Here is a 24023-nt window from a genome sequence, read left to right as displayed (position 1 = left end):
AAAAGAGGGGGGTGTTCAAGTTCAGGGATCATATTTTTGGCCTTTGTATTTCCCATGCATAACACAATGCCTGGCATACAGTAGGTGGTTAATTCATGCTTACTTGAAAGTGAGAGCATTAGAAGTGTCAGGGAGGGGATGCTACCAAAAGAATGGGAAAAATCGCTCTCCAAAAGAATAATTATTAAAGCATGTGCATCTACTTCCTTGATTTTCTAAAACTATGCATGTCAGGAAGTACCTAATACATTCTTAGCACTGTAGGGGTCACTGGGGATACAAAGGCAAAAATGGAACCTGTCTCATGTACTGAAATCCCAGTATATTATAGGAAGTGTCTCCTGACCCCTCAATGTTAGTGTTTTTCCTTATCTCCAGTTTTTTCTGTATCTACATATGTACATAGTTGTATGTTTTCTCCCATTAGACTGAGATCCTATAGAGCAGGGGCTGTCTTTTTGCCTTTGTATCCCCAGTACCCGGTACATGATTAAGTGCTTAATATTTTTGTATGGATATTTATATACCTAGGAAAGGACAAGTGAGTGGGTGGGGGGCAGAAAATACTGCTTCCTGATTGTGTCACTTCCCTTCCCAAGCCTCAAAGCCTCATCTGTGTTACAAAAGCTATTTCTACAGTCTTTATTGAGAAGAACAGTATGTACACCTAGGTAAAGAACAGATACAAATACAGTTGGGGAAAGGGGGCACTGGCAGGATCCACTATGGGGGCTGGGAAAGATCAGCAAAAGCTTCTTGAGAACAGTGGTGCTGGAACTGAGTTATGGAAACCAGAGGAAGGAAGGAATTCCAGGCACAAAGGAGATGGAAGGGTATTGATGAAAATATCAGCAGACAGATGGTCTTAAACAAACAATTCGGGCTGCTTTCATTTTTGCCAACATACTTCTGATTGAAAAGCACTAAGAAATGAGACCTCACTGTGTTTGTTCTGTTGTGAACAAAAATGTAGCTTTGGGCCTTAGAGCAAAGAGGAAGATGCTAAGGTCATTAAACAATTCCTTGATACAAATACAAAGCCCATGCTAATTCAGTGACCCTCTGGTAGGGTCTCAGGAGACTGGCCAATCAGGGAAGTGTAGACAAGTGCCAATGGGTTCATTACCATGGAGGTGGTCTGACTTCTGGAAACAGTTGCTGCTTGGGAGACTGCACTGGGATATCTGGATCAAACTCGAGTATTCTGTGGCTTCCTTGATGAGGCCAGATACAGGAAAAAGGCCAATGAGATATGCCTGGGCAGTGACAGGAATGGGCAACTTGTATGCCCACCTTCATGTTGAGATGCACAGTGGCTTGCTCCTATTTAGCTTCTTTGCAAGCATTTAACATCCTGGCGCCTCAGTTTCCTTGTCTGTCAAATGCAGGTTCGGTCTGGCAGTCTCTAAAACCCAGCGGGATCTTCCAGGATCCCCGGGTGACCCAAGGATGCCACCAGGACTGACCAGACCAGGAGGAGGCCAGTGTTGGACAGCCTAGGCGGCAATACCTTTCACAGGGTGGGTTCTCTGAGGCCAGGGGCTCTGTAGAGACACCGGCCGGTCCCGCTTTCCCACATGGTTGCAGAGACCAGAGGTGCCAACCCTGATCGCCACATGCTGACCACTTTCAGAGTGCTCCTAGAGGTCAGCGCCCAGGATGTCGCGCTCTCTGCGGCTTGTCCGGCAGGGGGCACAAGCTCCGCGCGAGCTCGCGAACTCTGCCTATCAGAGCTTGCACGTGTGGTGGGGGAAAGGCAGGATGGCTGGGCCCCGCCTCCTCCCATCCCCGCCCCGTATGTCCCCATCACCAATCAGAACCTGCGGCACCTCGGAGGGCGGGGCTCCCTCACGTGCTGCCTCACACCTGCTCTGGCCGCTCTCTCTCCTTCGTCAGTCTCTGAGTCGGGGGCGGGCAAGAAGAGTGGCGACCGAGAAGAGAGGCGGCAGCTTCGCGGCTGCTCCTCCTGTTCACGTGACGCCCCCCCCTCCCTTCAGCCGGGCTGGGAGGGGTGCTTACGCACGTCACGGCCCCCCCGGCCTCACGCCCGCGGCAGGAGGGTGCACACGTGACGGACGGCCCCGCCCCCCACGTGCTGCGGTCGCCGCTGGCCTCACACCTGCCTCGGCTGGGCCACCGCTCGCGTCCCGCTGTTACCGCTGTCCTTGTCGCCGCTCCCGCCGCCGCCCCCACCGGGAGTCCCGCGCCGGGGAGGAGCGGGGGCAGCCCTCGTGACGGGCTCCCCCGGCTGGCGCTGGGCTCGCGGGGGCGGGCGGCGGCGGCGGCGGCTCCGCCCGGGGCTCGCGGGGGCACCTATGGGGAAGGCGGCGGCGGCAGCCGCGGCTGGGGGCGGTGACGGCCCAGGCAGCGGAGGGGGCGCCCGCGGGCTCGCATCCCTCCTCAGCGCCGTGCCCTGCCTGTCGTGCCACGCCGAGGCGCCCGCCATGAGCGCGCTGCCCCCGCGGCCCTCGACGTCTTCAACACCGTCGGTGCCCGCGGGCCACGCTGTGGAGGAGGAAGCCGAGGAGTGCGAGGACGAGGGCGGCCATAGCTCAGATACTTTCAAGGGCTGGCTGTTCAAGTGGACTAACTACCTGAAGGGCTACCAGCGCCGCTGGTTCGTGCTCAGCAACGGTCTCCTCACCTACTACAGGTAGGGGTGCCGTGGGGGCGGGGCGGAGCCGTGCGCCTGCGCGGAGGCAGTCCCCTGGTGGCATGGTGTGGGGGAGGAGAAGCGTCTGGGTAGAGTCCCTGATAGGAAGGAAAAGGGGACCCCAAAACAGAACGTCAAGACAATATCAACACACAGAAGGCCTGGAGCAGCTGTCCGGGCACCGAGATAAAGCCAGGGCTGGAGAAGGGGCGCCAAGAACAGGCCAGGCAAGGAGGGGCTTGGGTGAGGGTCCGGAGGTTTGTCCTTGAGGATTCGAAGGTCCCCCAGTGGGAGAGGAAGAGGACAGTGATGGGTTTCTGGGGGAGGTGATCGGGCCATGGCGGACCGTAAGGGAGCAGCAGGTCCTTGCTCAGGGCTGTGCTAGAGCCGGCTCTAAAGCCAGTGGCTAACTTGACCAGGGAGAGCTCTGACATCGCAGACTACTTCGCTTCAGAAAGCGATGGGGAAATGTTTATAACCTAGATTACATTTAAAAGTGTGATGACGCTCTTTTGCAGAGAACTGATTTTTTTAAAGCCCTCGGTAGAATCCAGACTGTAAGGACTTTGCATTGGTGTTAAAGTGACTTGCCCAGGCTCACACAGCTAGGACATGTCTGAGGCCAGATTTGACCCAGAAGTATTGTTAAATATTTACCATCACATTCCCACTTGGATTGCTGTTTTTCAGTTTTAAGATGTGAAAAACGTATGCGGTCATTAAGATTTAGAATTGGAAGAGACTTCTGAAATACCGCTTACACTGGAAGAAGATGAGAAAAGGGAGTACCAGAGACAACTAGGGAAAAGTCACAGGAGCTAGGACTTGTTATCATTTGTTTTAACCAAACTCCACTATGGAATGCCCTATCTTGAAAGGTAGTTGAAAGGTATCTCTGTTGTCATTGGTTGCTTGACTGGTATGCCAGGGTTGGACCAGATGACCTCCAAGTAAATTCCTTCCTAATTTGGGATTCTTCCTGGCGGTATGACTGGGCAACACCTTTTACACCTCTTTCTTAGGGATAGGGAAAGAAAAGGCTAGATAAGAATCCCTCTGCCTACTCAGAAGGGGTTAGGGAACTGGACAGTGTCTACTTTCCTGATTGAGAGAGTTGTCAGGTGGGTGGATGATCATGAGAGAGCACCTCCCCCCAGGTTATGGTGGAGAGTTGTGGATGTCAAGAGCAGCTCCCTCTGCTGTCTTTTCTTGAGAAGTTGGGGAGAGAGAGGGAAACGTGGAGGGTTGGATGAGTAGAGGGGGGGATACACTACCCTTCTTTACCAACAGGTGAGGGTGTATTGAAATAAAAAAGGACCCTCTGTTTTTCTGAGGGAATGCAAAGGATGGTGCTCTCTTTTGACCTGAGAGTATCATAGAAGATAGTGACCCATTGTAGCTTTGGGTGAGTTTCTGGGCCACAACTTGGAGTTTGAGGGTGTGAAAACTAGGGGCCACATCTCCCAACTTCATTGAGGATGATGACAAGGGATATTTGTTAGGGAAGGGTGCAGTGTATAAGAACTTTGGCCCCCCTACAAGAATTATCATCTTGGATTTTAAGAATCATGTCTCTTATCAAACATTTAGAAGATGAAGTGGGGTTGGGTTATTCATGACTTACTAGGAACCTGTGTGTGGCAAAGACTTATTTTCCACTCCTGTTATGGGGAATAAGGATACCAAAATGACACACTCTTCTTAGATATGTGAGGATTGAGGGAAGAGACCCTGGTTTCTCCCATAGCTCTTAGGTATTGGATTTAAGAGCTGGGGGGACCTTAAAGACAGACAAAATAGGCAATGTTGTTTACCTACCTAGAACTTTTCAATTCAACATAATCTCTCTTAAAAAAAAAAACAAAACGCACACCTTACCTTCTCTCTTAGAAATTGGGGTTAAGTGATTGCCCAGAGTTACACAGCGAATAAGTGTCTGAGGCCACATTTGACCCAAGTCCTCCCTACTGTGGGCTGTGACAAGGAAGAGTAAAAAGGCAAGGAATTTCAGAAGTTTATTGAGAGAATTCTTTATACTCCCATGCGGTCAGCCACAATGTGACAAGGAAATCACTTTAAAAGACTGATATATATTAATTTAAGGTCACCAAGAAATTCAGCTATGTAATTCCTAAATGAATCTCAAGTCAGCAGTCAACCTTTTATGGAGGTTTTAATTACAAACAGGAGGAAGAAAGGTATTAGAGAGAGAGAGAGAGAGAGAGAGAGAGAGAGAGAGAGAGAGAGAGAGAGAGAGAGAGAGAAAAGAATAAGGCTTAAATACCCCCTCTGTTTAGGCTGGGCCAAAAGGCCCAAGCCCTTAGATAGCTGAGGCAAAGAAAAGAGATCAGTCCCTATCACTCATGTGACCAAAATGGAGAAACAGTCTCAGGGGCCTCCACCTCCAGCCTCCTTCAGAGCAAGTTTCTCAGAGCACAACCTCTCAGAGCAAAACCTCTCCAACCCCCTAGTCCTCAGACCCCGCTATCTTTAAGGAAACCATCTAAGTTCCCTCCCCTCAGTTCTCACATCTACCAATCACTGTCCATGTCTTCCCTGTGCCAATGGTGGCTCTAGCTTAACAAGCCAGGACCGCCCAGAGGTCTGCCCCTTTGCACATGTCTGTTGAAGGTCATATTCTCAAATAATTAAATCTTGATCCTTTGCTGCAGCCCTTCTAAATCCTGTTACTCTAAGTAGGGTGGAAATTGTATTTTCCAAGACCTGGTTCTGTCATTCCAAGTATCTCTATTGTATCAATTCTAAAATCAATCATGACTCAAAGAACTTCCTGTTCTATGCTTAAACATAGGTCAAAGCCCTTTCCATTGTTTAGCAAAAGGTTTCTGTCCTAAAGTAGTCTTAGGTAGGGAGGAGAAGGATCCTCCCTACCTAATGTTGGAAATGGGGAAATTTCCAACATTCATAAGTCTAAGAAATTTTAAGGTTTACAGGGCCTGGCACTTTATCCATTGTGGTACCTAGCTGCCTCAACGTATATCTTCTTTTATTACTCTCTTAGCCATGTTCAAGATACTATGCTCTAAAGATGAAAAATGATCAGGCCCCTACCCTGAAGGAGCTTATATTCTACTGGGGCAATGTGATATAGTATTATATACATAAATATGTTACAGAGTACAGTGGGTCATAGCAAAGAAGAGTTCCAGAGAAAGTGAACCTACAGAGAGAGAAAACATCCAGGTAATCAGTGAAGTAGCACCTGGGCTGAAATTTTAGAAAAATTCTGAAAGTTGAAGATGAGGAGGGAAATTAATTCTAGGCTTGTTTGGCAGCCCATTCCCTGAGATGGAAAAAGAATATCTATTTCAGGCAGTACATAGTTTTACTTCAGTTTGGAGTTCAAAGGCTGTTAATGTGAAATAAGCAGTTGGGAGTCAGATTATGAAGGGCCTTTGCAGCCAGATTAAGGATATTGTACTTGAGGCAACAGGAATCCATTGATGGTTTTTCAGAAGGGAAGGAGGTCATGTGATTAGCTTTATACTTAAGGAAGCAAGTTTGGCAGGTGAGTGAAGGATGGGTTGGAGAGGGAAGAAGCTGGAGGATAAAGTGATTTGAGTTGGGAGGCTGTTAAAATAGCCCAGGAGAAGGAAGAGTATGAGAACCTGAACTTTAAACAGTTCATGGAATAGATTCAAATGTCAGGTGAGAGATTTGATAAATCGTGTGGTCTTCCCACTGCTCTTTATATTATATGTGACATATAATTACTTGTACGCTTTGTAGGTCACTTAATCTGTTAAGGGCAGCAAGGTGGCACAATGGATAGAGCTCTTTGGACCTTCAAATCCTGCTTCAGACCTGATCTATGTGAATATGGGCAAGTGACTTAGTCATTGTCTCTCTCAGGTTCTACTATCAGTAAAATAGGGATAATAATAGCACCTACCTCCCAGGATTCTTGTGAGGATAAAATGAGAGAATGTTTATAAAGTGTCTGCAGATTTTTTTTTTTTGCACTGAAGTTATGTATTGAACAGTTTTACATGTAATCATTATATATAAAAAGATAAACTTTTAAGTGCTTTTCTCCAATTTAAAAATGTAAAGAATTTCAAAATAAGGCATTCAATATTTGGAATATTTGGGGAAAAGTTCAGATTTACAAAATATTATTCTGTCATGAAAACTTCACCTCAATATTATATACTTGGAAAAATACAAACAGGTTATATTACAAATTTATGTAGCAGTAACTTAGTTCTTACCATGCAGTAAAAAGTACATTAATCAAGATATACAAGCTTTTTAAAGGTTCTACTGAAGGGCTTTTTTCCCTTTTTTGCAGACACATTAGGTATGCAAATCCTTAAAACCTGGGGCACTTAAAATTTCTGGTAGCCTTTCTACTGAGAGGTAAATTGTACACAACAATAATGAGGATGAACAGGAAAGTTGTCTAACTTGAATCGGTCCAGCTTTTGTTCAATAATAGCTGAAACTCTTTTCTCATATTCTAGTTTGTTTTCCTGATAAAGCTGCACTGCTTGGCTATTGGCAGGATTGTTGGGATTAGGTTCATCCAGCAGAGACTGAATTGATGTTAAAATAGAAGACACACCATACATTGGACTCCCATGATTCTAGAGGATATCTAAACATATGCTACCATGACATAGACATTTGGGTGAAACATATTTGATAAGCACCTAACAGTGGGAGGTTTATTCGAATACTCTTCTGAGAATTCTATTACCATCCTCTAAGGGTGTGCCTTTTGGCCCCAATATAATCGCATTCCAGTACATGTGTTGTACTCAGATGGTACACTGCTGACACCCACAAGTGGGTCTTCTTGTAGTCGCTTATAAAGTCCCACATGAGCCTCCTCCTGGCCTGGGTCCACATGCTCCCTTCTTCAGTCTGTATCAGGGGAAAGAGTCCTAAGTGTGCCTTGACTGTAGCACTAAGGAACACTGCCACCTCCAAAGCTTTACAAACAACCCGCAATGATGCTGCAAAGTTTAAAGGACTATATACCTACTAGCTATTATTATTATTATTATCAGCCACTGGTCATATTAACCCCACTGTGTGTTTCATTTCTCTTGTTCTCAGATCCTCCTCAAGTCTTGTGGCACATAATTTGGGGATTTAGAATTAAATTCATTTGGGGAAGTTTTTAAGAATTTCATGACATCAGAAGACATAGTGACATCCTGGGAAATCCCAAAGCAAGCTTCGCACATTATTTTTGCAATTGATGGGGGAAAAGGTCATTTATATAGGTAGGTATTTCCCCATCAGTTTGGTTTGTCACTGCCAAGAGGAATTTATGACCCCACTCTGATCATTCATCTCAAGACAATAAAAAAAAATCTAGAAAGCATGGAATTACACAACAAACTATTTTCTCATTACATGATTCCATTAGGAAGCACAGAGGCAAACCCTAGCACAAGAAAGAGATTTCTGTCACCATGCCCATCTTCTCATTCACTATCCAGCTTGTGGGAGGTGTAGAAGCAACATATCTTCAGAGCATCCCTCTAACCTGTATGCTACCAGACTGGGCATAATTTTAAAGCACTTTGTGCTGCCTTGATGGTTCTTTGGCATATTCCTTGTTCCTATTCCCTTTGTTTTCCAAGTGACCTGCTTTGCTGACACAGATCCTATATGTGCTAAGTAAGTAAGGAGTCTGGGATCTTAGGGTGAGGATTAGTGATTAGTGCTATAGAATCCATGTAGCTACAAGGTTTATATATATTCAAACAGTAAATACTGAACATTTTCTTTTCCTAAAAGAGTCATCTATATGTTTGCTATGTGAAAGTGCATAGATCTTAGGGATAACCAGGAGAAAAGTAACTTTACTGATAAGGTTGTGATACGAGCGGGATGCATTGTTGTGACATTACTCCCAATAAAGCTGTTACTGGGATTTCTTTAGGGGAGCAATTTCTGTTAAGCTTAATGTGAAAACAAGTTTAGCAGTGTGTAAAGCTTTAGGGTCCTTCACAGTGTCCTAACTGAAGTGTCCTCCCTTAGAGGTAATAGAGGCCTATGTCTCTTCCAAGGCAGGAAGTTCTTTTGGTTTCCTAGATAGGTCCTGCCCTTTGGTTGCACCTCTCTATGGGTTAACACTTAACCTTGTTGGAGAGCCCCAGTTGTTAAAAAGATTGGTATGTTGAGCAGAAATGTGCTTTGTGACTTTTACCTTTGGGGTCCCAGTCTTGCCTTCTGGAGTAACAAAGAACAAACTTGAACCCTTTTTTGCAGGAATTTGAAGAAGTCTATTATGCTCCCTTCTCTATCCTCCTTAATTTTCTCCATGCTAAACAAGCCTGAATTCTTTCACTTGGTAGGGGCATGGATTCCTTCAGTCATTCTCTGTATTCCCCGTACAGTGTGGTGCAGAGTGCCCACAGGAATGACAGTACACATTTGTCTTCTCACACCTTACTCCCCTCCACAAACAGCAATTCAGTGACTTTGGGGTCCTGGCTGCTTGCCCACGCCACACTCCATCTCTAAAATGTCAGCATTCTCTCTGGCTGTCCCCCATGCCTAGAATGCTTTCCCTCCTCCCAGCTGAAGTCCCACCTTCTACAAGAAGTCTTTTAGTTTTCTCTTTAATGCTAATGCCTTTCCTGGGTTCCTTATCTTGTTTGTCCCCTGTCATTTGCATGCTGCCTTCTCCATTAAATTGTGAACTCCTCAAGGCAGGAACTGTTTTATGCCTCTTTGTTCTTTGACTTGATTTAGTAAGTGAAGGAATGAATGAGAATGGGAGTGGGTTAAATGTGCCTGTGAACACTTAGACCAGAGTGAGGAACAGATGTCTGGCCACCAGTCTGGAAATCAATTCAGGTAATTTCTGGACTTGTCAGTTTTGTATTAATTTTTAAAAAGATGAACATTTTAGCCTGATATAGATTGAATATTTCACTGTTCTTTTAAGTTGATAGCTTGCTTTAGGGGCAGGGTTGTCACTTGGCCCACTGGCTGGGACAAAGCAGCCACAGCAGGTGCAGTCAGAGAAAAGGAATTAGGGCTTGTCCTTGGGGTAATATCTCTGCACCGAAGCCAACATCCTAGTTTGTTTTTTTTTGGCATCTTAGAACAGGTGTAGCTTGACATCTGGAAGGGTTCATGTTGGGACATGAAAATCAGGATGCATCCTGTTCAAATCAACTATGTGATAACAGCCGAGAGAAGCTGGACATAACTGGGTATTGTGCTCTTCTGGCCATATCATCAGGTTTTGCTCTATAAAATATTTTCATGACTCTCCAAAATGATAATGTTGGGAAGGAATATATTTTGATGAAGGCCTCAGTTTCAAATAACATATTAAAATTAATTCCTATGTAGGACAAAGTTGGTACAAAATTCAGAAGTGGTTTCAAAAATCCCATTATCTTTGTGTGTGTGTGTGTACAATTTCATAGGAAGTGTGCTTATGAGGTCTGGGGATTTTCATGTTCCTAATTGAAATGCTTATTGTCTATAAACATGATTTGGAATTCACAAGAACTGGATTTTAGGAAGAACATAGGAAAAGAAGCTAGAGAAGCTTATCAGAGGAATTAGTCCCAGATTCTGATGTTCTTGCAATTTGGGACTGAAGAAAGTGAAGTGTTTTACCTTATCTCTGATGCAAATATGTTTAGAAGAGACTATCTTTTTTCCCCTCACATCTTCCAAATTTCCTTCAGCTTTGTTCACAGCTCATACTTCCATCTTGAAACAAAGTAACTAGTGAGGTTCCAAATGGTTATGTGTTTTGAAGTTTTTAATAAAATTACAGTGAACATTGATGAGAGAAGCCATGATCCTCTACCATCAAGGACTTTATAGCCTTTATTTCAATGAACCTTGGCCTGTGATGCTAACATTTATCAGATGCACAAAATATATAACGGGGTTAGACATCTGTAACCTCAATAGCAGAGGTGCATATAATAATAATAGCTATCACATATATACAGCTTGCACTCTGCTAATGCTTTGTAATTATTATCTCATTTGATTCTTATAGCCACTCTGGCAGATGGGTTCTATGATTGTCCTCATTTATAGATGAAGAAACTGAGTCAAACAGAGGTTAAGTGACTTGCTAATAAGTATATAAGGCTGATTTAAGTTCAGGCCTTCCTGACTCCATATCTGGCACTCCGTCTAGTTTGCCACTTAGTTACCCAAGATCAAAATGAACAAGTAATGTTTATATGGGTATAAGATGTGAGGTTTGGTTTTAAAAAAATTAATACAAAAATGAATAATATGGAAATAGGTATTAAGTGATAATAAATGTATTACCCAGTGGACTTGCTTGTTGGCTCTGGGAGAGGGGAGGGTAAAGGAGGGAAAGAACATGAATCATGTAACCATGGAAAAATACTTAAAAATTAATAAATAAGAAAAGAACAAGTAAAATAATGGGCAAAAAGTGATTTATACTGTTATTTTTCTAACAAAATATTTTATTTATTTCTAAATCAATTGATTGACTGGGTCCCTCAGTTTCACCCCAGGCTGGAAGTGCCATGGCCTCTCACTAACCTAATCACAATGTTGGTCACTATGGCAGCTTTAACCAGTTGTTCTAGTTAACCCCTCCTTAGGAGCCCAGTGGCCTTCCAATCCTGGAGGCTCAAGATGTGGGTGCTGAAATTAGTTTAGACACTTATTGGCTTTAGCCTACTGAAGCTCAGACCTTCCAAATGAAGCTGAACACCAGCCTCAGCCTTTCTAGCAGCTGTGGGTTTTTAAATTAATAATAACTAAGTATTATATTTTATAAAGTTTTATTAATAACTAAAACAAAAGAACTGACTGACTTCAGCCCAGTCGCAGGTTCAAAAGAGGATGAGGGAGGAGTTACAGCCACTTAAATACAATCACGCAAAACCTGGGGATGCAGGAAAATGGAATTTTGGGAAGTACTAAGGGACTATTGAGGGATGAAGTCCAAAGGCTCAAAATCTCCATTTATACATAACTCCCTGTGATCCTATTGGGAAACCAGTTTACCCAAAAGGATCATGGAAACATAATCAACTTAAAAATTGCAATAATTTGTGGATAAGAGGAAAAGAGAACAAAACCAATGATTAATAGGTTAACAAAAAGCCAATTTGGGGGCATTCCCTTTGGCATAAGAGTATACATTCAAAACAAAAGCATTTCAACCCCCCATAGTTCAATTCATATCCCAAAGTTCACTCTGGATCTTCTGGTACAGCATGTAGTCTCTGCAGGCATCTGTCTTCATGGGGCATTCTGGATTCTGGGAGGTAGCAAGTTTCTTATTCTAAAATTGTTCAAATTTAAATCAAAGTTCACAACAATAACTTGGCCCCCCTGAGGTGAATAATAAACACAGGGATCACTCAGGGATGAATGGTTGTGTTATGAGGTATATGAATCAATTTGCAAAAGAAAGTCAAAAACATGAAAAAACCAAATAAAAGAGAAAAATAACTTGTGGATATAATAAAAATGTAAAAGTTTTATGTCTAAAAAAATCTAAATAAAGGAAAAATAAACCTATATAATAGGTCCTTGAATCAGAGCCCAATTAAAATGATTTTAGCAATGATGAATTTGCCCAATCAGGACTATAGAAAATTTGCCACACTATGAAAGACAGGAAAGGGTCTAGATTATAGGAGCCAGGTGGGAGCCAAATTTGAGATACTTGGTAGAATATGGGACAAGGAAGACCTGCCTTTCACACATGTTAAACAGCCTCGAACCCCAAACAAGTTCAAGTCCTCTTGTCTTGGCTCAAAATTACACCAATCCCACCAGGATTGGTTGGTCTCTTTGATCTTGTGCTCGATTAGCACTATGAAGTTTAGCTTTGTGCTTCTTTGGCACTGTGCAGTGGCTCTTTTTGTATTCTCTTGTCCTGGAATCAGACAGAATCATTAAGCAAAGTCCCCCCAAAATTTTTTTAAACAATCAATGGCATCATTTTTATAGTCTAAAGCTTTTTGGGCATGCATTAATATTAGAACAAATATATTTAAAACTTATATTACTGCAAAATAAAAAAAATTAATAAAAATCTTCTCAGCACTGTTTGCACATGCAATAAAAAGTTTTCTAAACAAAGTTTTAAAAATAAAAAATATATAGCTTAAAATCAGTGACACACGGTGGCAGCCATGTGCGAGTACAAAATGATTTCCAGAATAAAACAGTAACACAGTAGATAATGCACATTTAATGAAGTACCAAAGTCCCCATAATTCACAATAGCCCAGTTAATTACAATAGCAAACAAACCCACTATCATATTTCACATAAGTTGCTGTATGACATAAAAACCTATGAACCGATGGATATTTGTCACAATTTTTACAGATGTAGTAAATCTTTCAACCTTGGCAAACATATTTTTAAACAAAATAAAACTTATTTGGGTTTAGAACATCATCAAGAAATCTAGATTGTTCTGTTAGAAGTAAATTAAAATGAAGAGTTTTGCAGGAGCTCTTTTTTTCTGGCTTCCTGATTCATAGAAATAAAACACCTTGATAGGAACATTTCTTTGTTTCTCTACCTTTAATACAACATTCTTTATTCTCTCTCTCTATGTGTGTGTATATATATATCCATTCAGAAATTGCTAGTTACTAAAATTATTTCTGAAGACCTCTTAAAATTACAATTAAATTCTTAGCTTATTAAATTATCTGAAGGTTGTATATGACTTTTAACCAGTTGTGTTGAAATCTATCCATCATCATCTATGTGACAATTAACAAAGGCAACACGTCTTCTTCAGTGGATCTAGTGACAAGGGTTTTAGGGAAGATGTTCATGGGCTCATACAGTGATATTTTGTTCTTCAGCAAAGGTAAAGGCACAAAGTAAAGATCAATATAGGCAAAACATAGTAGCTTAAAATGATTCAGTATAACAGGAAGATATTGATTAAATTAAAACAGATAAACTTAAAAAAAATGTAAACCTTAAAGCAATCAGTAAATACAATAATATAAACAAAGGTGCAGGCAGTTTAGTCAAAATCCTTTTCACCAATCCCAATAGACTTGTTCACTATTATAGGAGGAAAATAAACTCAAAATAGTTAGCAAGAAACTTCCAGATCTCTTTTAAAGTTTCCTTTCCCTCCCCTAGTATTTATTATCTATTTAGATTTCCTTTGTCAGAGATCTGAATTTCCTCATAGAAGCACAAGGCAGAATCTCCACTCTGAATGTTGAGAGCAGTTAGGACTTTTAGAACTTTGTTAAATTATTTCAGGTTGTTTTGTAGCATAAGCAGCTTAGGTTGTGGCATATTCTTTTTTTTTAATTAAAAAAATATTTAATTTTTTTCCATTTGAATTAGTTTATTTGGTCAATTTAGAATATTATTCCTTGGTTACAATGATCTCATTATTTTCTTCCTTCCCCTCCTCCCACCCTTCCCCGCAATTATTTGCCACCACAAAGAGCACAGCTATGAATATTTTTGGACATGTCTTTTTCCTTACTATCTCTTTGGGGTACAAACCCAGCAGTGCTATGGCTGGATCAAAGGGCAGATAGTCTTTTAGCACCCTTTGGGCATAGTTCCAAATTGCCCTCCAGGATGATTGGATCAATTCACAACTCCACCAGCAATGAATTAATGTCCCCACTTTGCCACATCCCCTCCAGCATTCATTACTTTCCTTTGCTGTCATGTTAGCCAATCTGCTAGGTGTGAGGTAATACCTCAGAGTTGTTTTGATATGCATCTCTCTGATTATAAGAGTTTTAGAACATTTTTTCATGTGCTTATTAATACTTTTGATTTCTTTAAGTGAAAATTGCCTATTCATGTCCCTTGCCCATTTTTCAATTGGAGAATGGCTTGATTTTTTGTACAACTGGTTTAGCACTTTATAAATTTGAGTAATTAGACCTTTGTCAGAGGTTTTTGTAATAAAGATTGTTTCCCAATTTGTTGCTTCCCTTCTAATTTTGGATGCATTAGTTTTGTTTGTATAAAACGTTTTTAATTTGATGTAATAAAAATTATTGATTTTACATTTTGTGATTTTTTTTCTAGCTCTTGCTTGGTTTTAAAGTCTTTCCTTTCCCAAAGATCTGACATGTATACTATTCTGTGTTTGCCTAATTTGCTTATAGTTTCCTTCTTTATATTCAGGTCATTCACCCATTCTGAGTTTATCTTGGTGTAGGGTCTGAGGTGTTGATCCAAACCTAATCTCTCCCATACTGTCTTCCAATTTTCCCAGCAGTTTTTATCAAATAGAGGGTTTTGGTCCCCAAAACTGGGATCTATGGGCTTATCATAGACTGTCTTGCTGAGGTCATTTACCCTAAGTCTATTCCACTGATCCTCCTTTCTGTTTCTTAGCCAGTACCAAATTGTTTTGATGACCACTGCTTTATAGTATAGATTGATATCTGGGACTGCAAGTCCTTCCTTTGCATTTTTTTTTCACGATTTCCCTGGATATCCTTGATCTTTTGTTCTTCCAAATGAACTTTGTTATGGTTTTTTCTAATTCAGTAAAAAAGTTTTTTGGTAGTTCAATGGGTATGGCACTAAATAAGTAAATTAATTTGGGCAGGATTGTCATTTTTATTATGTTGGGTCGTTCTACCCATGAGCAGAGCAATCGATATTTTTCCAATTGTTTAGATCTCGTTTTAATTGTGTGGAGAATGTTTTGTAGTTGTGTCAATATAGTTCCTGTATTTGTCTTGGCAGATAGATTCCTAAGTATTTTATATTGTTTAGGGTGATTTAAAATGGAATTTCTCTTTCTAATTCTTGCTGCTGAAATGGGTTGGAGATATATAGAAAAGATGACTTATGTGGGTTTATTTTGTATCCTGCAACTTTGCTAAAGTTGATTATTTCAACTAGCTTTTTGGTTGATTCTCTAGGATTCTTTAAGTAGACCATTATATCATCTGCAAAGTGTGATAGCTTGGTGTCCTCATTGCCAATTTTAATACCTTCAATTTCTTTTTCTTCTCTAATTGCTACTGCTAGTGTTTCTAGTACAATGTCAAATAATAGAGGTGATAATGGGCATCCTTGTTTCACTCCTGATTTTATTGGGAAGGCTTCTAGTTTATCTCCATTGCAGATGATGTTTGCTGATGGTTTTAGATATATACTGTTTATTATTTTTAGGAAAGGCCCTTCTATCCCTATACTTTCTAGTGTTTTTAATAGGAATGTGTAAACCTCAAAATTTCTTAGACTTATAAATGTTGGAAATTTCACCATTGGGAAATTTCATACTTGAAAAATTTCCTATTGATAGTGGGTCTTGACTATTGGAATGTGAACCCCATTGGCATGGGAGGTTCCTTCTCCTCCCTTCTTAAGATTACTTTAGGACAGAAACCTTTTGCTGAACAATGGAAAGGACTTTGACCTATGCTTAAGCATAGAACAGGAATTTCTTTGAGTCATGATTGATTTTAGAATTGATACAATGGAGATACTTGGAATCAATCTCCACCCTATTCAGTCCTAACAGGATTGAGTAAGGGCTGCAGCCTAGATCAAAATTTAATTATTCCAATCTCTACCCTACTCAGGTTAACAGGATTTAGAAAGGGCTGTAGCAAAGGATCAAAGATTTAATTATTTGAAAATATGACCTTCAACAGACATGTGCAAAGCCAGAGACCTCTGGGCGATCCTGGGTTAAGCTAGAGCCACCATTGGCACAGGGAAATTGATGGACAGGTGATTGGTAGATGTGAGGACTGAGGGGAGGGAACTTGGATGGTTTCCTTAAGGATAGGGGGGTCTGAAGACTCGGAGGGGTTGAGGAGTTTGTCGGAGTGGTTGTGGTGTGTTCTGAGAAGCTTGCGCTGAAGGAAGCTGAAGGTGGGGGCCCCGGAGACTGTTTCTCCATTTTTGGTCACGTGAGTAATAGGGACTGATCTCCTTTCATTGCCCCAGCTATCTAAGGGCTTGGGCCTTTTGGCCCAGCCTAAACATAAGGGGTATTTAAGCCCTATTCCCTTCTCTCCCCTTTCTCTCTCCCTCTATCTATCTCTAATTCCTTTCTTCCTCCTGTTTGTAATTAAAACTCCATAAAAGGTTGATGGCTGACTTGAGTTTTCATTAAGGAATTACATAGCTGAATTCCTTGGCGACCCTAAATTAATATATATCAGTCTTTTAAAAGTGATTTCCTTGTCACAAATGGGAATTGTATTTTGTCAAAGGCTTTTTCTGCATCTATTGAGATAATCATGTGATTTTTGTTGGTTTGCTTGTTAATATGGTCAATTATGTGGATGGTTTTCCTAATATTGAACCATCTTTGCATTCCTGGTATAAATCCCACCTGATCATAGTGAATAACCCTTGTGATGACTTGCTGGAGTCTTTTTGCTAGTATCCTGTTTAAGATTTTTGCATCTATATTTATTAAGGAGATTGGTCTATAGTTTTCTTTCTCTGTTTTTGACCTGCCTGGCTTTTGGGATCAGTACCATATTTGTGTCATAAAATGAATTTGGTAGAACTCCTTCTTTGCTTATTCTGTCAAATAGTTTGTATAATATTGGGATTGGTTGTTCTTTGAATGTTTGATAGAATTTATTTGTGAATCCATCTGGACCTGGGGATTTTTTCTTAGGGAGTTCTTTGATGGCTTGTTCAGTTTCTTTTTCTGATATGGGGTTGTTTAGGTAATCTATTTCTTTCTTTGTTAGTCTAGGCAATTTATATTTTTGTAAGTATTCATCCATATCACCTAGATTGCCATATTTGTTGCCATATAATTGGGCATAATAGTTTTTAATGATTGCCTTTATTTCCTCTTCATTAGAGGTGAGGTCTCTCTTTTCATCTTGGATACTGTAAATTTGGTTTTATTCTTTCCTTTTTTAATTAGATTGACTAGTGCTTTGTCTATTTTATTTGTTTTTTCAAAGTATCAGCTTTTAGTCTTATTTATTAAATCAATAGTTCTTTGACTTTCAATTTTATTAATTTCTTGTTTGATTTTTAGGATCTCTAATTTAGTCTTCATCTGAGGATTTTTAATTTGTTCACTTTCTAGTTTTTTAATTTGCATGCCCAATTCATTGACCCCTGCCCTCCCTAATTTGTTAACATATGAACTCAAGGATATAAATTTCCCCCTGAGTACTGCTTTGGCTGCATCCCATAGGTTTTGAAAGGATGTCTCATCATTGTAATTTTCATCAATGAAATTATTGTTTCTATGATTTGTTCTTAACTAACTGGTTTTGGAGAATTGTATTATTTAATTTCCAATTAATTTTTGATTTACCTCTCCATGTACCCTTACTAATTATTATTTTCATTGCATTGTGATCTGAGAAGGTTGCATTTATTATTACTGCTCTTTTGCACTTGTTTGCAATGTTTTTATGCCCTAATACACGGTCAGTTTTTGTGAATGTACCATGTGCTGAAAATAAGGTGTATTCCTTTTAGTCCCTATTTATTTTTCTCCACATATCTACTAACTTGAACTTTTCTAAGATTTCATTCACTTCTCTTACCTCTTTCTTATTTATTTTTTGGTTTGATTTATCTAACAGGAAGGCTCAGGTCTCCCACTAGTATAGTTTTTCTATCTATTTCATCCTTGAGAAATTTGGATGCTATGCCATTTGGTGCATACATGTTGAGTACTGATATTTCCTCATTGTCTATACTGCCTTTTATCAGGATGTAATTACCACTCCTATCCCTTTTAATCACATATGTTTTTACTTTGGCTTTGTCAGATATCATGATTGTGATTTCCTACCTTCTTTTCATCAGTTGATTCCCAATAGATATGGCTCCATCCTCTTACTTTGACCCTATGAGTATCTACCTTCCTCATGTGTGTTTCTAGTAGACAACATATGGTAGGTTTTTGGATTCTAATCCACTCTCCTATTAGTTTACATTTTACGGATGAGTTCATCCCATTCACATTCAGAGTTATGATTACCAGCTGTGTATTTCCTAGCATTTTGATTTCTACTCCTAGTCCTGTCTTTTCTTCTTTCACTATTTTCTTCCACACAAATGTTTGTTTTTAATCAATCCTCCTAGTTCCCACCCTTATTTTACTTCCCTTTTTATCCCTCTCCCTTCTTATTCCCTCCATTATTTTCTTTACAGTCCTTTTAAACTACCCCCCCCCACCCTCTCCCTCCCTTGTACTGCTTCCCACCCCACCAGTCCATTTGTTACCCTTCTATTCCCCTATAGAGCACAAATCTATTCTCTGTCCCAATGGATTGGATTGTTCTTCCCTCTTTGGGTCAATTTCAATGCATGTAAGAGTTGAGTATTTCCTATCTCCAACCTCTTTACCCTTCCAGTGTATTGATGTTCTCCCCACTCCCTCCATGAGCTTCTTTGTAACATAGTTTTTAGCTTCATTTATTTATTTATTTATTTATTTATTCATTCATTTATTTATTCATTCACTTATTTGTTTTTTATCCCTTTTGTTTCTTTTCCCATTTCTTTTAGTATTAACCTCTTTTTTTAGCTCTAGTTGTGTGTATATATATACACATGTATGCATATTTATGCATACATATATCTATATACCTATTTATGTCTTATCATTTCATCCTGTACAGTTTGTCACTGTTCTCTCTACATGTAATTCTTCTAGCTGCTGTAAAATGGAGATTTGAACCCTAGACTTCAATACCAAGAAGTCTTTGGTATTTCCCCAAATTCCCTATAATCTCACCTCCAACTCTCTCTCTCTCTCTCTCTCTCTCTCTCTCTCTCTCCTTCTTTTGCAAGATGTAGTAAGTAAGCTTTGAATGGACTAATCAGTCCTAGGCACCTGGTTTTCTTATTTTGTATTTCTTTATTCCTTGATTTCTAATAATTTTTAATAAACCTCATAAAATACAATATTTTTATTAGTAGAAATATAAATTTTACAGTTGGTGACCAAAAGGGACAAGAGAAAAACTCTAAATTTTTTTTAAAGATAGCCTAGATAATTTTTTTTTAAGCCACATTTCTCCAGCCAATGCTTTTCGCCGACCCTTGCAAAGCTGTTTCTGATTCAGCTCATTCCAGTCATCGGCTCTGGACCTGCTTGACCCAGATCAGTCACCTAGTCCAGGGCTTGCCTGCCCCGCTCCTGCTCACCTGGCCCAGCCCCAGCCTCAGCCCCAGCAACTCTGGCCTCTTGAGCCAGATTACTCATCGCCCCAGGCCCAGCTCCAGGACCCAGGCTGCTGGTAGCTGCCCCTGTGTCTTCCGAATCAAAAACCAGTTGGTAAAAACGGGGGTGATTTTTCCTTTCGCTACAATTAGCCTCCACATGGCAGAGGACCTGGGGGGGTAGGGGACAAGGAGAAGAAAGAGACTTTTCCAAACAGGAAGTTACAAGTATGGTGTATTCTATTAGAGAGCAGTGCATTGCTTATTTCAAAGGATATTTTTTGAGTGCACTGGTCCTTTTATTTATCTCACCAGAGAAATTCATCTCCCTGGAACTCTTTGCTGTCTGGGACAGCCCAATTTGAGATTCAAAAAACCCACCCTCACTATGGGGGAGCAACTCAGTGGTTCAGAGGATTGAGAGCCAGGCCTAGAGATGGGAGGTCCTGGGTTCTAATCTGACCTCAGACACTTCCTAGCTGTGTGACCCTGGGCAAGTCACTTGAACCCCATTGCTTACACCTTACCAATCTTCTACCTTGGAACCAATTCCATAGTTCTGACAAACAGTATCTCAATGGATTAAAAAAAAAAACCCAACAACCAAGGAACTTTAAAGAGACTGGAGGTTATATATATATAATTTTTTAAATTGAAAATTGTTATTTAATTACTTTAGAATATTTTTCCATGGTTACAAGATTCATGTTCCCCCTCCCCCATAGCCAATAGTGCAATTCCACTGGACTTTACATATGTCATTGATCAAGACCTATTCCCATACCATTGATATTTGCACTAGGGTGATCATTTAGATTCTACATCTCTGATCATGTCCCCATCGGCCCATGTGGTTAAGCAGTTGTTTTCTTCTGTGTTTCTACTCCCACAGTTCTTTCTCTGGATAGCATTCTTTCTCATAAGTCCCTCAGAATTGTCCTGGATCATTGCAGAGAAGTCCATTACATTTGATTGTGCCACAGTGTATCTGTCTCTGTGTGCAGTGTTCTCCTGGTTCTGCTCTTTTCACTCTAAGCAGGTCAATATTAAAGATGCTCACTAGCAAGTCTGTGACCACTGTTCCATGGGGTCTCTGCTTTGTCTTCTGCTCCTTGGTATATGAGTGAAAATATAGACCAGTAAGTGTGAATTTGCAGCCAGAAGGAAGAAAAGATATGTGGATAGTAGGAGAAACTTTTTTTTTTCATGCGATCTTTAATTTATTATTCTGACAAATACAGGAAAATTTGCAATCTATCAAAATTTTATCTTATCAAGAATTTGAAAGGTGTTACAAAAAGATGTTTTCACATTCTTTTTGGATTATGTACAAATCAGTGTCTGTAGAAATAAAAACAAAACAGTAAAGACTTGAGAGTAAAGGAATCCCAATAAAGTCCATATTCCCACATGCCCAATTGCATTGTAAAACCAAGCTACTGCGGCAGCATGGACAACTTTGTAGCTACCACTACATGATTCAAAGTTGTGAAGCTGCTGCCAATGGTTCCAATAAATACTTGTTCTTTTGAAAAGGAAAATGTCCAAAGAAGGAAACTTCCAGCTGCATAGTTCAACCTGAAGCTCTAGTCAGGCACATTCAAGGATAGATCTGACTATCTCCTCATATTTAATGATTGAGTAAGTGACAAGGAAGTGGTACCTCTTTCTGAGATATTCTGAAACTGCTTGGTAGTCAGAAGCATTGAATCATGTCAGCAGGAAGCAGCTTTCAAGTACAGCAGGTTAGAAGTGGTAGGTTTCTGATCATAACTCTCCTGGTGGTCAAGGCAGTACCTAACCTGCAGCCTACCTCTCCTTAGGTAGGTGCTTCCTCCAACTGGGGGAGACCACCAGATAATGGTATCCGCATAAGCTGCTCAGATACCATTCTTTTATGACAGGATTGCGAAGAGTTGAAAGTTGGCGAGTGTTTCTAGGAGAAACTTTTAAAACTAGAGCTGCTGTGGACATCTGACTTTGGCAACTTTGGTCCTGCCAATACATAGTAAACAACAACTGTGCTTAAATCCATTCACTTTGCAAGTACTCTGAGGACTCTTTGTTAACAGCTTATTGACTCCATTCTTGTGTGGTTGCTTATGAATAGCTTTATATAATAATGTAGGAGATCTTAACCTGGGGTTTGTCAATTTTAAGACAAGTTCTCTTTTTTTATTTAACTTTTAAACATTATTTTATTTCTTCATTTTCAAACATTATTCCTTGGAAACAAAGATCATTTTCTTTTTCTCCCTCCCATAGCCGACACACGATTCCAGTGGATATCACACATGTCCTTGATTCGAACCCATTTCCATGTTTTTTGCATTAGGTTGTTCATTTAGAGTCTCTCCTCAGTCATGTCCCCTTAACCCCTGTAGTCCAGCAGTTGCATTTCCTCAGTGTTTTTACTCCCACAATTTGTCCTCTGCTTGTGGATGGTGTTTTTTCTCCTAGGTCCCTGCAGATTGTTCAGGGACATTGCATTGACACTAATGGAGAAGTCCATTATGTTCAATTGTACCATAGTGTATCAATATCTGTTTTTCGATGTTTTCCTGGTTCTGCTCTTTTCGCTCTGCATTACTTCCTGGAGATTGTTCCAATCTCCATGGAATTCCTCCACTTTATTATTCCTTTTAGCACAATAGTATTCCATCACCAACATATACCATAATTTGTTCAGCCATTCCCCAATTGAAGGGCATCCCCTCATTTTCCAATTTTTGGCCATCACAAAGAGTGCAGCTATAAATATTCTTGTACAAGTCTTTTTCCTTATTATCTCTTTGGGGTACAAACCCAGCAGTGCTATGGCTGGATCAAAGGGCAGACAGTCTTTTATCAAAAGCCCTTTGGGCATAGTTCCAAATTGCCCTCCAGAATGGTTGGATCAATTCATAACTCCACCAGCAATGAATTAATGTTCTAACATTGCCACATGCCCTCCAGCATTCATTACTTTCCTTTGCTGTCATGTTAGCCAATCTGCTAGGTGTGAGGTGAAACCTCAGAGTTGTTTTGATTTGCATCTCTCTGATTATCAGAGATATCTGATATATATATACACACACACATATACATAAGCACTTTTTCATGTGCTTATTTATAGTTTTAATTTCTTTGGCTGAAAACTGCCTGTTCATGTCCCTTGCCCATTATCAATTGGAGAATGGCTTGATTTTTTGTACAATTGATTTAGCTCTTTATAAATTTGAGTAATTAGACCTTTGTCAGAGGTTTTTGTTATGAAAATTGCTTCCCAATTTGTTGCTTCCCTTCTCATTTTGGTTACATTGGTTTTGTTTGTACAAAAACTTTTTAAATTGATGTAATCAAAATTGTTTATTTTACATTTTGTGACTCTAAGTCTTGCTTGGTTTTAAAGTCTTTCCCTTCCCACAGGTCTGACATGTATACTATTCTGTGTTCACCTAATTTACTTATAGTTTCCTTCTTTATGTTCAAGTCATTCACCCATTCTGAGTTCATCTTGGTGTAGGGTGTGAGGTGTTGATCCAAACCTAATCTCTTCCACACTGTCTTCCAGTTTTCCCAGCAGTTTTTGTCAAATAGTGGGTTTTTGTCCCAGAAGCTGGGGTCTTTGGGTTTGTCATATACTGTCTTGCTGAGGTCACTTACTCCAAGTCTGTTCCACTGATCCTCCTTTCTGTCTCTTAGCCAGTACCAAATTGTTTTGATGACCACTGCTTCATAATAGAGTTTGAGATCTGGGACTGCAAGGCCACCTTCCTTTGTATTTTTTTTCATTATTTCCCTGGCTATCCTTGATCCTTTATTTTTCCAAATGAACTTTGTTATGTTTTTTTCTAATTCAGTAAAATAAAATTTTTTTGACCAAAAGTAGCTTCCGGGTAAGCATGGCGGCCAGCTAAACGTGGCTTACTCCCTCTCCCCAACACACACTGACATACACTAATAAGGATCACCCAAAAAGACCTTAAGAATCTATATCAGAGGAGTGGAGGGGCTGTAGAGCAGGGACCAGCAGTGAAAGTGCATGGGATCAAGGTTTTACCAGCCTATAAGAGGGGGAAAGGGCTTCCACCCAAATGCAAACACGAGCAGATCCAGCCTGCCCCACCCCCACCTATAGGGCCAAAGCCGGGGCCACTGCACTCGAATGAGCAAGGGGTACTTCTGAACCAAGGAGAGGGCACTTCTATGCCCTTGTGAGTTTACTAGGACAGCAGGGGGACTCTCTCCCCTCCCAACC

At 40.4% G+C, this 24023-nt stretch overlaps 1 protein-coding gene and 1 pseudogene across 2 annotated transcripts in view; one reads left to right on the top strand and one right to left on the bottom strand.

The window, feature by feature from the left end:
• The first annotated feature begins 2099 nt into the window (after positions 1-2099).
• OSBP2 (oxysterol binding protein 2) overlaps positions 2100-24023 on the top strand; it is a 384108-nt gene continuing 362184 nt past the window's right edge. The window contains exon 1 of one of the 2 annotated variants that reach the window (XM_056821479.1): positions 2100-2653. In XM_056821479.1, the coding sequence (XP_056677457.1) occupies positions 2316-2653 (338 nt within the window). In that variant the 5' untranslated portion in view covers positions 2100-2315. Of the gene's footprint in view, positions 2654-7752; positions 7906-24023 lie in introns of those variants that run through there. The other variant, XM_056821478.1, reaches the window with a different exon arrangement.
• LOC130458188 (ubiquitin-conjugating enzyme E2 B-like) lies at positions 5943-18758 on the bottom strand (annotated as a pseudogene).

Source organism: Monodelphis domestica, chromosome 3 (genome assembly GCF_027887165.1).
Source record: "Monodelphis domestica isolate mMonDom1 chromosome 3, mMonDom1.pri, whole genome shotgun sequence".
NCBI classification, from domain to species: domain Eukaryota; kingdom Metazoa; phylum Chordata; class Mammalia; order Didelphimorphia; family Didelphidae; genus Monodelphis; species Monodelphis domestica.
This window is presented reverse-complemented; position numbering and strand designations above follow the sequence as displayed.